Source organism: Notothenia rossii (genome assembly GCF_949606895.1).
Source record: "Notothenia rossii genome assembly, chromosome: 2".
Lineage (NCBI taxonomy): Eukaryota > Metazoa > Chordata > Actinopteri > Perciformes > Nototheniidae > Notothenia > Notothenia rossii.
The window spans coordinates 21,348,812-21,360,633 of NC_136904.1; the positions used below are offsets into that span (position 1 = coordinate 21,348,812).

General features: G+C 41.3%; 2 protein-coding genes across 4 annotated transcripts; one reads left to right on the forward strand and one right to left on the reverse strand.

The window, feature by feature from the left end:
* The first annotated feature begins 3,314 nt into the window (after positions 1–3,314).
* On the forward strand, positions 3,315–7,378 carry pabpn1l (PABPN1 like, cytoplasmic). 3 transcript variants are annotated; one of them, XM_079663171.1, is made up of 7 exons: positions 3,315–3,433; positions 3,527–3,655; positions 4,661–4,793; positions 5,313–5,380; positions 5,461–5,567; positions 5,703–5,790; positions 6,680–7,378. In XM_079663171.1, exons 2-7 carry the CDS (start codon positions 3,584–3,586, stop codon positions 7,007–7,009), a joined length of 798 nt encoding a protein of 265 aa, XP_079519297.1. In that variant the 5' UTR covers positions 3,315–3,433; positions 3,527–3,583; the 3' UTR covers positions 7,010–7,378. The 3 variants fall into 3 exon arrangements, with proteins under 3 accessions (XP_079519297.1, XP_079519296.1, XP_079519298.1); XM_079663170.1 differs by lacking the exon at positions 3,315–3,433 and having other exon boundaries at positions 3,447–3,655; XM_079663172.1 differs by lacking the exon at positions 3,315–3,433 and having other exon boundaries at positions 3,449–3,655; positions 4,661–4,781.
* Positions 7,379–7,416: 38 nt separating this feature from the next.
* Positions 7,417–11,795, reverse strand: trappc2l (trafficking protein particle complex subunit 2L). Its single transcript, XM_079663173.1, has 5 exons — positions 11,686–11,795; positions 11,248–11,420; positions 10,839–10,926; positions 7,670–7,749; positions 7,417–7,577 (listed from the first exon to the last, which is right to left on the reverse strand). The coding sequence occupies exons 1-5, from the start codon at positions 11,716–11,718 to the stop codon at positions 7,532–7,534; spliced, it is 420 nt and encodes a 139-aa protein (XP_079519299.1). The 5' UTR covers positions 11,719–11,795; the 3' UTR covers positions 7,417–7,531.
* Between the last annotated feature and the right edge of the window lie 27 nt (positions 11,796–11,822).

Consider the following 11,822-nt stretch of genomic DNA (forward strand, 5'->3'; position numbering starts at 1 on the left):
TCCAACAGGAAGGGCCCTCAGATTTTTGAGATACCCCTACCCGAGGTAGAACAAATGACAACAATGATTTTTCTTATCTTTAAGGTCTCCCATTAATGAAATTGATTGTTGTCAAATTTTATTTTGGGGGAAAAAATGTTTTTTTTGTTTGTTCTATAGAAATACCCCAATCCCTGAAAAAAAGCCAAATTAGACCAGGCCAAATGTGGGAAAGGTGACCAAAAAGCCCATAACTTGAGAATAACCACTCTTTTCCTCTTCAGATTTGCTGAGGTATGAACCAGGTGGCTGTCCTACATCACCAAATAGTCATACAATTATTTAACTAAAGAAATACTGAATTATAGTCCTGTAAATTTAGCTTTAGTTTAGACGAAAATTGTACTTTTTGGTGATAGGAACAAAGGACTCAATCACTTTTCTCTCATTTATCAGAAAAACAGAAATCCCTAAAAGATATACCATTACTGAATTATTTAGGGTGCTATTGAACACTAACCAGTAGTTGTATGGAAATATCTGGTACAGTTCTATTGCAAATTAGATTTCTTTAGACATAGGCCTACCTCTTCTCTGATACAGTCAAATTCCGAATGGGGGATAAGTGGCACAATAGCCTATAAGTTAAGAATGCTCACTGATGGTCATTCTATTTGGAGAGGGAAATACCAGGTGGCTGAACTACATCACCAAATAGTCAGAATAAGAGCAACCCAATACAATAAAGTGTATTAGTTCTAAATTGTAAGCCTCTAAAACATTGGTGTAAATCGTACAGGTTTTATTGAAACTTTAACCTTAATTCAAAGTACAGTATACAAATCATCAAATACTTTTGTGAGAGGTCAAGTATATAGATACTAAAATATAATGCTAAATGTCAGGTTCTTCAGAAACGTTAGGGGACACATTTTGACATTCTGCACAGCAGGTGCAGAACCCCGTACAGGGAAGGCCAACAGAGAGGCACTGGCACTTTCCACTCTCTCCACACTTTGCCTCTTTGCAATACAAGTGACTAATGTCTCTCACTTCGGTGCTGGGGGCTTTGTAAATAGCACTGGTTGAATGGCCCCATCTCTGACAATCCACCCCCTGCAAACAGGAGTCCATAACAAGGGCTTGGGTTCGGGCTGTGACACCATATCGCTGTCTGAAACATTGCTCTTTACACATGTTGTTGAAATGCATCCTCTGTTGGCGGCAGATTCTCCAAGGCTGCATCTGTTGTTGATGCAATAATGAACCTCAGTTCATCCAAGTTTGTGCACATCAGTCCAATTTCCTTTTTTCCATATAGCAGAAGCGCAAATTCTCTTGCGACTGGCAAAGACTCTTCCAAGCTGGCAGAGAGTCCAAAATGGGCCAGATCTTTGAGCTCGCTGAGATGGGTCTTGAGTTTGGTGAATGCTGTTGTCTTTCCTATTCTGTACAAACTACTTGTTGTGCCTCAAGGGTGCATGACATGCTGGTAGACAGTTAGACATGTGGTTTCCGCCCAGCTTCAGGACCATCTCCAACTAAATGGCCTCTTTGAAAATTCCAGTCCGGTTTCCGTTCCACCCACAGCACTAAAACAGCTCTGGTCAGGGTCACAAACGACCTGCTGATGCTGATTGTCTTTCCTATTCTGTACAAACGACTTGTTGTGCCACAGCCAGTGAGTGCACGACATGCTGGTAGACAGTTAGACATGTATTTTCCAATTTTCTCATGGTGTTGATGGGGACATATCTCAAAAATAATCAGCTCACCGGTGATTTGCAGCTGGCGTGGTTGACCGTGCATGCGTGGTGAACTGCGTGTTAGAAAAGATGAGATCACAGACTGGCTTACCTGTACGTCAATCAAGTGCCAAATGCCAGTAAGGATGGATGATAGGCTAACCTTTTTTGCGATCTACCCACACTACCTTCGATGTATTGGGCACCCCATGGTCTACAGAAATGTGAAAGCATAAAATATTAATAATAAAATGAAAAAAATATATAATTATAAAATATATTTTGCCAAATATATTCCACCGGTGAACACACTCTGACATAAACTCAACAAATCAAAAACCAGCTCCACTCAACTATTTACAATTTAAAAACATATATTTATATACACAGTGTATCTCAAACGAGTGCAACCATCTTCTATTCAGTCACAGCTTAATTTGATCTAATTAAATCTGTTGACAGACAGGTTATGTTACCAGCACAATGAGACATGAATTAGAGTCTTAAACTTAGCTCAAAGTTGTAGATTGTTATTTTATATTCTGATATCCCAAAGTTACCAGTGATACCAAATATGTCAGACTGAAATTATTGAAATATTTACATTTAACAGAATGGTGCTGTCATAAAACTCTTGTTAGTTATGATCATGAATTGTGAAAAATCTAGCCAGAAATGGAAGGGGTTCACTCTGACTCTTATAAATTACTCAGGGGAAATAAAAGTGGGAAAATTGATGGATAAATAAACCTTGCAAAGTGTTAAAGCTGCCTAAACTCTTTCTATTTACTCTGGTTTCTAACATTTTTTTAATTCTTGATTTAAAATCCTGCAGTTACTCCTTATTTTGTTGTTTGTATAGACATCTTTATATTTTCATTAAAATAAACATAGTCTTAGAGTCGTTCTACTGATACACATTGTGGTTTTTTCTAATGTTTTAATGTGAGCGTATAGGTTTTTAAATGCACTGACCAAGAAAATACATTCCTCACTGAAAGCACTTTAATATAGTACATGTTACTTAGTAGACGCTTTTATCCAAAGCGACTTACATACTCAATACTGTGGGCAATCCCCACAGGAGCAATTTGGGGTGAAGTGTCTTGCCCAGGGACACAACGACATGCAGTGGGGTTTGAACCTGATCCCAACACCACTCTATCCACTGCGCCACACGCCTCCTAGTAAAAGCACAGGTTTAAATAAATAATGGCCGAATATAATTCAGTCACACGGTCGAGGCTTAGCCTAGACTGGAACATAACAGTTAATGTTATTAGTAACACCTGTCCTGAAATAACCAGTCAAAATGTCTGCTGTGAAAACAAGCCTGTTATCCACCCCTTTAAATACCATACATAAAACATTAACACTTGACAGTTTCGCAGCAGGAGTGAGTAGTGAGTTTAAATGACCATGTGACACGCATGGAAAACACACTTTTTGTGACAATTAAATGTAAAAAGTCTGTTTTACATTGAAGCATATTACCATTTACTGTAGAATAAATGTAGATCAAAACATTATTATAGGCTGGTTGTTTTAACTAGCTTGGGGTTGAGGTGGGGAGAAGTGAGGGTGCTAGGGGCAGAGAAGGGGAGGGCTCCTTGATGATACGCCAATGGGAGGAAGTATCCTCATCCAGCGTCCCTCTCACGTGTGCGCCACTGTCAATCAATCCACCACGTCATGAGTCTCATTCACAGGTGATATCTATTAGCTTATCTCCTATATGCTGTCAGCTATCGCTTCCTGCGGTCTATCAAACCTTTTCCTTCCTGTGGTGGGAGAAATTTTAGGTGGAGGGTTTGGCAAGCTGCAGTCCGCTTTGCAGATGCCATGGTTGAGCAGTGAGCATGGCGGAAAATCATCTGGAGTACGGCTACCTGGAGGGCGAGTCCATCGTGGAGCATTTCGCCGACGACGCGGTGGGTATCATCGTTTTAAACTGAATGAAAAGACTGCCGTCCCGTTTGTTTGCACGCACGTAAGCTATAGTACGGCGAACAGATGAGGGCTGTGATGTTGGACAAGCAAGTGCAAACATAAGCTATGCTATGTGTGTCGTTTTATGACTGATAAACGGTATGTGCATAAAGACCGACATCATTGAATCACATCCAGTATAACATGCTGAGTGAGTGTTCGGCTTGGAGCCAATCAGGTGCACTAAATGTCCTGGGTGAGGTGTTGAACACAGGGTGGCTCAGTCACTGAAATAAGTGATGGTAAAACCCCGTTCTACCTGTCCTGAAACCCCAGGCCAGCTACATGTTGTACTATGACTTGAACTGATTACATTATTAATATATGTTTTCATTAAATTAGTACATTTGGTGCTTCAGGAGATCTTAATGCTACATTCACAATTGTGTAAAGTAAAAGATGTCCATAGTCATTTTATTTAACTGAATTTCCCCCTTGGGGGATCAATAAAGGGCTATCTTCTTCTTCTTTATGATAGCAAACCAATACTTTCAGGATGTTCCATTGTCTCTTTGTATATCACATACCCAGATTGGTTTAAAAAAAAGTCTGCAGTAGCCTACATCAATACGTTGGGACACCAGAATACCTTTACATTTTCTTTTTGAATCAACACAATGTATCGAAATGGTATCAAAATCAAGATGGCCTGAGGCAATATGGGCTACTCATGTAGTGTTGGTGATCCCCAAATCTCCTATAGGTGTTATTGTGCTGAGATCTGGTAACTCTGAAGGCCACATCATATCATTCCCATTCATTCTTAAATCATCCAGTGACCTTGTTGAAGCATCTTTATCCAATAAGATTCTGCACTAAATTATTCAGGTTTCAAGGTTATCATGTATTCCTTTTATTTGTTCCAACCAGTCAGATTTGTGTATGTCTTTTTCTGCTTTAGTCAACACTGTATGACTTCATGCTCTGATTTTGTGCTTGTTTCTCAGGAGCTAGCGGCCATCAAAGCCAGAGTTCATGAGATGGAGATGGAAGAAGAGTCGGATAGACTGGAGGAGGAGAGGTGTGATGCAATTGACATGCACCTCCTAACCAGTAGCCCTCGGCCTGGTGAGACAGCCCGTGCGTTTCATTCACCTCCTGGTTTGTTACTGTGTCACTTTGTGTAGTAAGTTACTTGTAATGCATTTGGGAAGCCTCAACAGCTTATTTTTAGCCAGTTGTGTGTGTAGCATCGCAGCCTCCAGGCAGGTGAGGTAGCTGCATCCTTCACCATCTGGCTAACACCTGGGACACTTCTCTGTGGTCACAACAGTGTTCACATGTGCCTCATCACTGCCCAATGAGACGAAGTAGTGAGCTCCAGAGGACCAGAAGGGGTCCTCCTTCCTGCCTGTGGCTATTTTTTGCCTGTGTGCGTGTCCTCACCCACTTTCTCCCTTTTGGTTCCTCCTCAGACCAGAGATGCCATCAGAGGGGAGCTAGATTCTGACATACACTATCTAAGATGGCGCAAGCGATGGATATAATGACGGAATTATCATTGTGTTCATGACACTTGGAGTGACCCCCTATGTAGGCAGTATTTTCTCTATGCTGCAAACATAAGAGAAGTGGTTACATTTTTTGTTTCCTTCACAGGACCATTCTACAACATGACTCCAGAGGAGAGGATGGATGCAGACAACAGATCAGTCTATGTAGGAAATGTAAGATGTATATGTATTTTTCTTTTATATGAGAAGGTTTTTCGCACCTCTGATCTGACAATACTTTTTAATTGTAACAGGTTGACTATGGAGCTACTGCAGATGAGCTGGAGATCCATTTCAATGGCTGTGGTCCCGTCAACCGAGTGACCATCCTGTGTGACAGGTTCTCAGGCCATCCAAAGGGGTGGGTAACACTCCCGCTTACAGTTAATACTTTTTTTTTTTATACCTGACACTGTTTGACCATAAAATACTGCTTTTAAGCGTGTTGGCTTTAAAGTTTATTCTTTTTCTGCCTTTTTTTCTTCCCCTTACACAGTTTTGCTTACATCGAGTTCTCTGATCCAGATTCTGTTCACAGTGCTGTTGGTTTGCATGAGACCTTGTTCAGAGGAAGGGTCCTTAAGGTGAGGAGCATTAAACTGCACGGTAGTCTGTATGAAAATCTCAGACCAGTTAGTTACTCATCGTTAGTCACATCTAAATGATGCACACACAGCATACAGAACTCTTAGTACGACTAACACTGGATTTTAGCATAGCTTGGATAGGGTTTTCTTATTGTTAGGAATAATATCACTGTATAGATACTATCTCAAGTACAAGTTTGCATTCAACATCTTGAGTTAAAGTGCATAAGTATCAGCATGAAAATAAACCTTAATTATTTGGTACGTAGAATAACTAAAATAAATAATCGTTCAGATCATCATTCATATGATTATTTAAAATTGTATTCATATAAATCTAAAGTAACAAGTTGTCAATATTTATCTTTTGAAATGTATTGGCATTGAATACTCTAAGTGCGTTTTTAGATAAATATTCACGTAAAATGAGAACCTCAAAATTGTACATAGTTACTTAGTTAGTTACTTTCCAGTAGTGGGACATATCAATTATCCTGATCCCTCCTTAATTGATTTTAAAAAAGTATATTTGGGGCTGCTGTATAGCTCAGTTGATAGAGCTGGCGGTCCCCAAGCGAAGGACCTGGTTTCCATTCTGGCACGGTAAGGTTTGACACATGTCATCCCTCTGTCTAAAAACAAAAAAAGGCACTGGTTGCCCATTTAATAATTAAAATAAAAACTCCTCCAAAAAAGACAATTTGGTCATGTGTACTTCAGAAACTGTAATATCGCTCCGTCTGGTAGATATAGAAACAACCACAAGAGTTAATGTTGTTTGGGTTTGACTCAATTGTAACTATTAGGACATTTAAGGTTTAGCTATTCCTCAAACGATAATCAAACCATCCTAAACATTATTGTAAAAGTCTTCCTTGACTTGCAGGTAATGCCCAAGAGGACTAACATGCCAGGCATCAGCACCACGGACAGGGGAGGACACAGAGGGGGCCACACCAGAGGCAGGGGCCGTGGTTTTCGTCCGCCCCGATACCAGAACAACACTCGCGGTAGGTTCCGGTACCAGTCGACCAGGCCACAACACCAAACCCCCCACCCTTACTACGGAGCGCCTCCAGTGGGGAAGAGACAGTGGGGACACATGGACTACCACGAACAGATGCCTAAACGTTACCCGTGTCTTCTCCTCATCACCCCCCCATCAGAGGAAATGGGGCCAGGTTCAAGTGGTCCGCACTACCCTCAACAGCGCTAGCACTAACCACAAAATGCACACTAAATTTGGTGAAAATTACTAATTATTTTAAAGAAATGTTTACAGGCATTACTGAGTTGAGTATTATGTGAGAGCCAGAATGGAGAAAGAGATGACTTTCTAAGTTGCATCAGGGATTCAGGACGTGAAGAGAAGAAGACTGAGTCCAGAGGTGTTGCATTATTAGCTTATGTTGCTGTGGATGCATGGGACAATCCTCAAATAGTTATGCAGTTGCATCTCTTACTGTTTTTACAAATTGGTTGAGAAAATTTTGTGTTGCTGCCTGCAATGTCTTGTATAAAGTCTCCCTATGTATAACTTAATTTCTTTGCTATGTTAGAAAATAAATAAAACAATGATCTGTGATCCATTTGTAGTAAAAAAGTGACACGCGCACGGCATGATAATCAACAAATGTAGTTTATTATGCCTTTAAATCATCAAGGCAACATGTTAACAATAGTTGGGATTAGGAGTGTTCTGTACAGTGGAGGTTCAGGGGAAGAGGGGGAAGAAGTGTCAGCCAGCTTGCACCATCATTCCAGATACAATGCCATCGAAAGCCCTGAAGAAGGATTTATCAACAATTAAACAATGCTAGATTTGGATGATATAAGTGACAACATTTCTTGAAAATCTAGTCAAGCCTTAACTCACTTGGACTGAATGGTGTCCCCTGGAGTGTGGAATGGGTTGCACATTACATCAGTGAAAGAGTTGTGTAGTTTTCTGAACATCTGGAAAATAACAAGTAATTCATTAATAAACAACCCACACACACCTTGTAAAGTTTCATCATAAATGTGTGCATCTTACAGTCAGGTATATTGATAATTATGTTTAAAATGTGTGTGGTATAGGGATGTGCATCTCCATCACTGAGGCCGATGCGATGCACATCTCGATACATTAACGATACCTTTGAAACACCAGGCGATGCGATTCACCCCTGTTGCGATACAGTTCGATACGATTTGATTCAACATTATGCGATTCAACACGATGCAAAAATAATGATACTTCAATATGGTACGACAGAGGATTTTTGTTTTATTCCTTATATGCAGCAAATCATACATTAACAAAAAAGTGCTTTACATATTTGGTACTGCACATCCCATCATGCCGTTTATTTTTTTACCTTTAAAAGCTCTCCAGAGTACAATTGTATAACACCTCACAGTTAAACAATGTAAGGATGCATTGCTCATGATTAACAATGTGCAAATAACAGCTACCATAGAGCAATGCCCATACAGCTGCCAGCCTGATGTGCTTAACACTCATTCATAGGCTAACTCACCAGTGAGCAGAAAGCATTGGTTTCTATCTGAACAATAAAGAAAACAAATAACCTTTCACAAACAGGTATTTCATAACTGCTTACAGTAAGGAAGACATTTAAATTATTATTGGCCGTCACAGGCTGCTGTAAGCTAAACACCTCTCTCTGACAGAACACCTCACTGAGTGATTTAACTCGTATGTCTCACTTTCAGGTTTCTCTTTTCAGCCGCAGACCCCATGTCGCCTCTTTATGTGCGTCGCTAAGTTCCTCGTACTACTTGTGTACTTTAAAGCGGCTCGGCATCGTTAACAATTTGCGAGTGATTTTTCAAGTTGACCGTCTGTAGTAATAGTGCCGCGCACATATACCATCAGGACGTTACTGATGGGGTGCGGCTGCGGAGTGATACTGTGTGTATGCAAGTCCGCATCTAGGACGGATCTATGTATCATGGCTGTAGACCTGTTAAGTAATAAAGATACCTCATACAAAGGTCTACGGATACCTTATTACTCTCCATGACCTGCGGTCAACTATATAGCATAAATGACTATTACACCGTCTTTCTTGAACAATCCGAAGTGTTGCCAAACGTTTGATTTGTAGGTATTTTTCGCTGCGCTGTGTTTCTCTTTCTCCTCAACTTCCGTGTGTGTTGATAACTGAGAGTCTCGTTCTCCGTAGTGGCGAAGCAAATATCAAAGATCGTCTCTGCTGAACGTTGACAAGATAAGGGGATTTTATATGAATGAATCGGTTTTTTACCGATGCAAAGACGCTACGCAATCGATGCATCGCGAGTTCAACCCAAACTGTAGCCGATGTGCACTCTTTCAACCGGTGCACTCGCATCTTGAACGTTTATGCCGGTGCACCGATGCGAATCGGTGAATCTTAACATCTCTAGTGTGGTAAGGATTCTGCACAAGGGACTGATTAAAAGCACTGAGAAAATATAGGGGAGCTCTTTGGCCTTACTCTCTTCCCGTTTTAAAATACATTGTAAGCTGAGGCATCAGGCAACACAGTGGTCGTTTCTCAATCGCGAGGATATTGGCTTACAAGCCAATATTTCAAGGATGCTACGTCATCAAGTGGCGCAGCAAGACCGTTCCAATGTCCAGCATACTTGGAATTCCACCGAGGCCGCGTCCTTGGTTTGGGGGAAATTTCGAGGCTGCACATGGGTAGACTTTGGCCGTTTCTCAATCGCGAGGAAACTGGCTTCCAAGCCAATATTTCAAGGATACTACATCGAGTGCCGCCGAAGGACTGTTCTAATCTCCAGCATACTTGGAAATCCACCGAGGCCACGTCCTTGGTTTGGGGTTAATTTCGAGGCTGCACATGGGTAGACTTCGCGTCCTTCAAATCCCCACAATGCTTTGCGCACCGACCAATTTCAAAAACACTTGCGGAGAATGGCTGAACCGACGCAGCGCAGCATACATTTAAATGTAAGTATGTAGTGGCGTAGAACATGTGTTGGTAAATATGTTACTTTGTTGCATTTTTTATCACCAAAATTGTGTTCCGTGAAAGTAAAGCAAGTTCATAATTAGATAGACATCGTGAGGTATTTATTTTTCGGTACAGTTTGTTGAAACCGTTAGAGAGAGTGGGACACTTGTTAGCCTGTTCCATTCTTCTTTGTTTTCCGAAGCCGTGGCTTGGAAGTATACTTGCTTCGTTTCTGAAGGAAGTGACTTTGAAGTATGCGACTACCAAGCCAGTATCCTCGTGATTGAGAAACGGCCTTTGTGTCCTTCAAATCCCCACAATGCTTTGCGCACGGACCAATTTCCCTAAATCTGTGGCGGAAAATGTAAAGCGGGGCCTCTCATATGACGCACACTTGCTAGCCTGTTCCACTCTTCGTTTTCCAAATGCCAGGAAGGATTCTTGCCTAGCTTCTGAAGGAAGTGACTCGGAAGACATGTGCTACCAAGCAAGCATACTCGCGATTGAGAAGCGGCCAGTCTGGGTGTTTCTCAATGTCGGGGAAGGCTCCTCCAGAGCCACTATTTCAAGGATGCTACATCATCGAGACCCGCCGAAGGACTGTTCCAATGTCCAGGATCCTTGGAATTTTACAGAGGCCGGCGTCCTTTGTTGCGGGAAATTTCGAGGCTGCACATGTGTATCCTCTGCGGTCTTAAAATCCCCACAATGCTTTGCGCACAGACCAATTTCCAAAATCTTTGGCGGGAATCGCGCTCCATTTAAGGCGGGGCCTCGCATATGACGCACACTTGCACACCTGTTAGCCTGTTCCACCATTCTTCGTTTTCCGAGGCTAGGAAGGATACTTGCCTCGCTTCTGAAGGACCTGACTCGGAAGACATGTCCTACCAAGGAAGTGCCTCGACATTGAGAAACACCCACAAATTCAGACTTTGCAATATAAAACTAGCTCAACATACTGACCCAGAACAAAGTACTCAAATGTATGCTAAACAAAAACATTGCTTGTAATGTAGCTTTTGGAGAATTATGATTGTTATGCACTTTTCTAAGACATGCAGGGGTTCAACTTACACTTCGGATTTCATTGTCCCGTAATGATGTATTTGAGGAGTCCACAACGATAACAAATTTCACCTTGGAGTTTGTTACATACCCATATCTAGTTCACCAGTCAAGGATATTCGTTTTTCCTGTTGGAGTCTATTTACAGAGTTCACTGATTAAGACCCCATTTTTTACAGCACATATTTCAATAATCATACACTTAACCATGCAAAAAACATTTTACAACAAGTTAAATGCAATAGTTAAAGGAGTAAGGTATCTTTGATTAGTAGAGATGTGTACATGTGTTTAGGGGTTGACAATTGTGTTTAAAGGTTACATATCCTTGGACCACAGTCTAGATTGATGATCTAATAAATAGAAAAGTCAGGTGCTGGGAGTACATGTCCCTTAACCTGTTGAGACACAAGGATACACTTTGTAATCTTCAGTGGGATAGAGCAGACCCAGGTACAGCTCTCTCTGGTCCCCTAAAGATTTGCCCACAGCAGAGATCTTCTCTTCCACCACATCCAGGGAGGTGTGCACGGTGTAGTGAAACTTCAGCTCATTTTGGGTGGGCACACTGCGGATATACAGCGGGTAGTTCTGGGAGAGGACAATAAAGAGTACAGTCACATAATAAGCTTCCATTTAAAAACCATGTCGACGTAGATGCAGCAAATTCTACACCTAAAGAATAATGCTAATGTTGTTAGCTCTGTTGGTGTCTTTCAACCTGCTAGACATTCTGGTTTACACAGAGAGCTGACATTTTCTTCGAGACAATGATAAGTAGAAAAGATAAAACATCTTAGCATTAAAAGGCAGAATACAAATAGAACCTGGAACATTTAACAAAAGCAATCATTACCTCTTTTGCGATGACTGATATGCACACCGCCATGTTAGCTTTCCTTCTCTGATCTGTCAGGCGCTGTCACGTGATACGCTGCATTCAGAAGCTGGTGAAAAAGTGGAAACACGATTTGACTTGCCTATGTGGTTTCT

Bases quoted from the DNA above. Each gene is read 5' to 3' on its own strand.
- trappc2l (XM_079663173.1), bottom strand. From the start codon at position 11,718: ATGGCGGTGTGCATATCAGTCATCGCAAAAGAG. The intron at 7,750-10,838 runs GTAAGTTGAACC...GTTATTTTCCAG, and splicing joins GGGACAATGAAATCCGAAGT to ATGTTCAGAAAACTACACAA. The intron at 7,578-7,669 runs GTGAGTTAAGGC...ATCCTTCTTCAG, and splicing joins GGGGACACCATTCAGTCCAA to GGCTTTCGATGGCATTGTAT.
- pabpn1l (XM_079663171.1), top strand. From the start codon at position 3,584: ATGGCGGAAAATCATCTGGAGTACGGCTACCTGGAGGGCGAGTCCATC. The intron at 4,794-5,312 runs GTGCGTTTCATT...TTTCCTTCACAG, and splicing joins TCGGCCTGGTGAGACAGCCC to GACCATTCTACAACATGACT. The intron at 5,381-5,460 runs GTAAGATGTATA...TAATTGTAACAG, and splicing joins GATCAGTCTATGTAGGAAAT to GTTGACTATGGAGCTACTGC.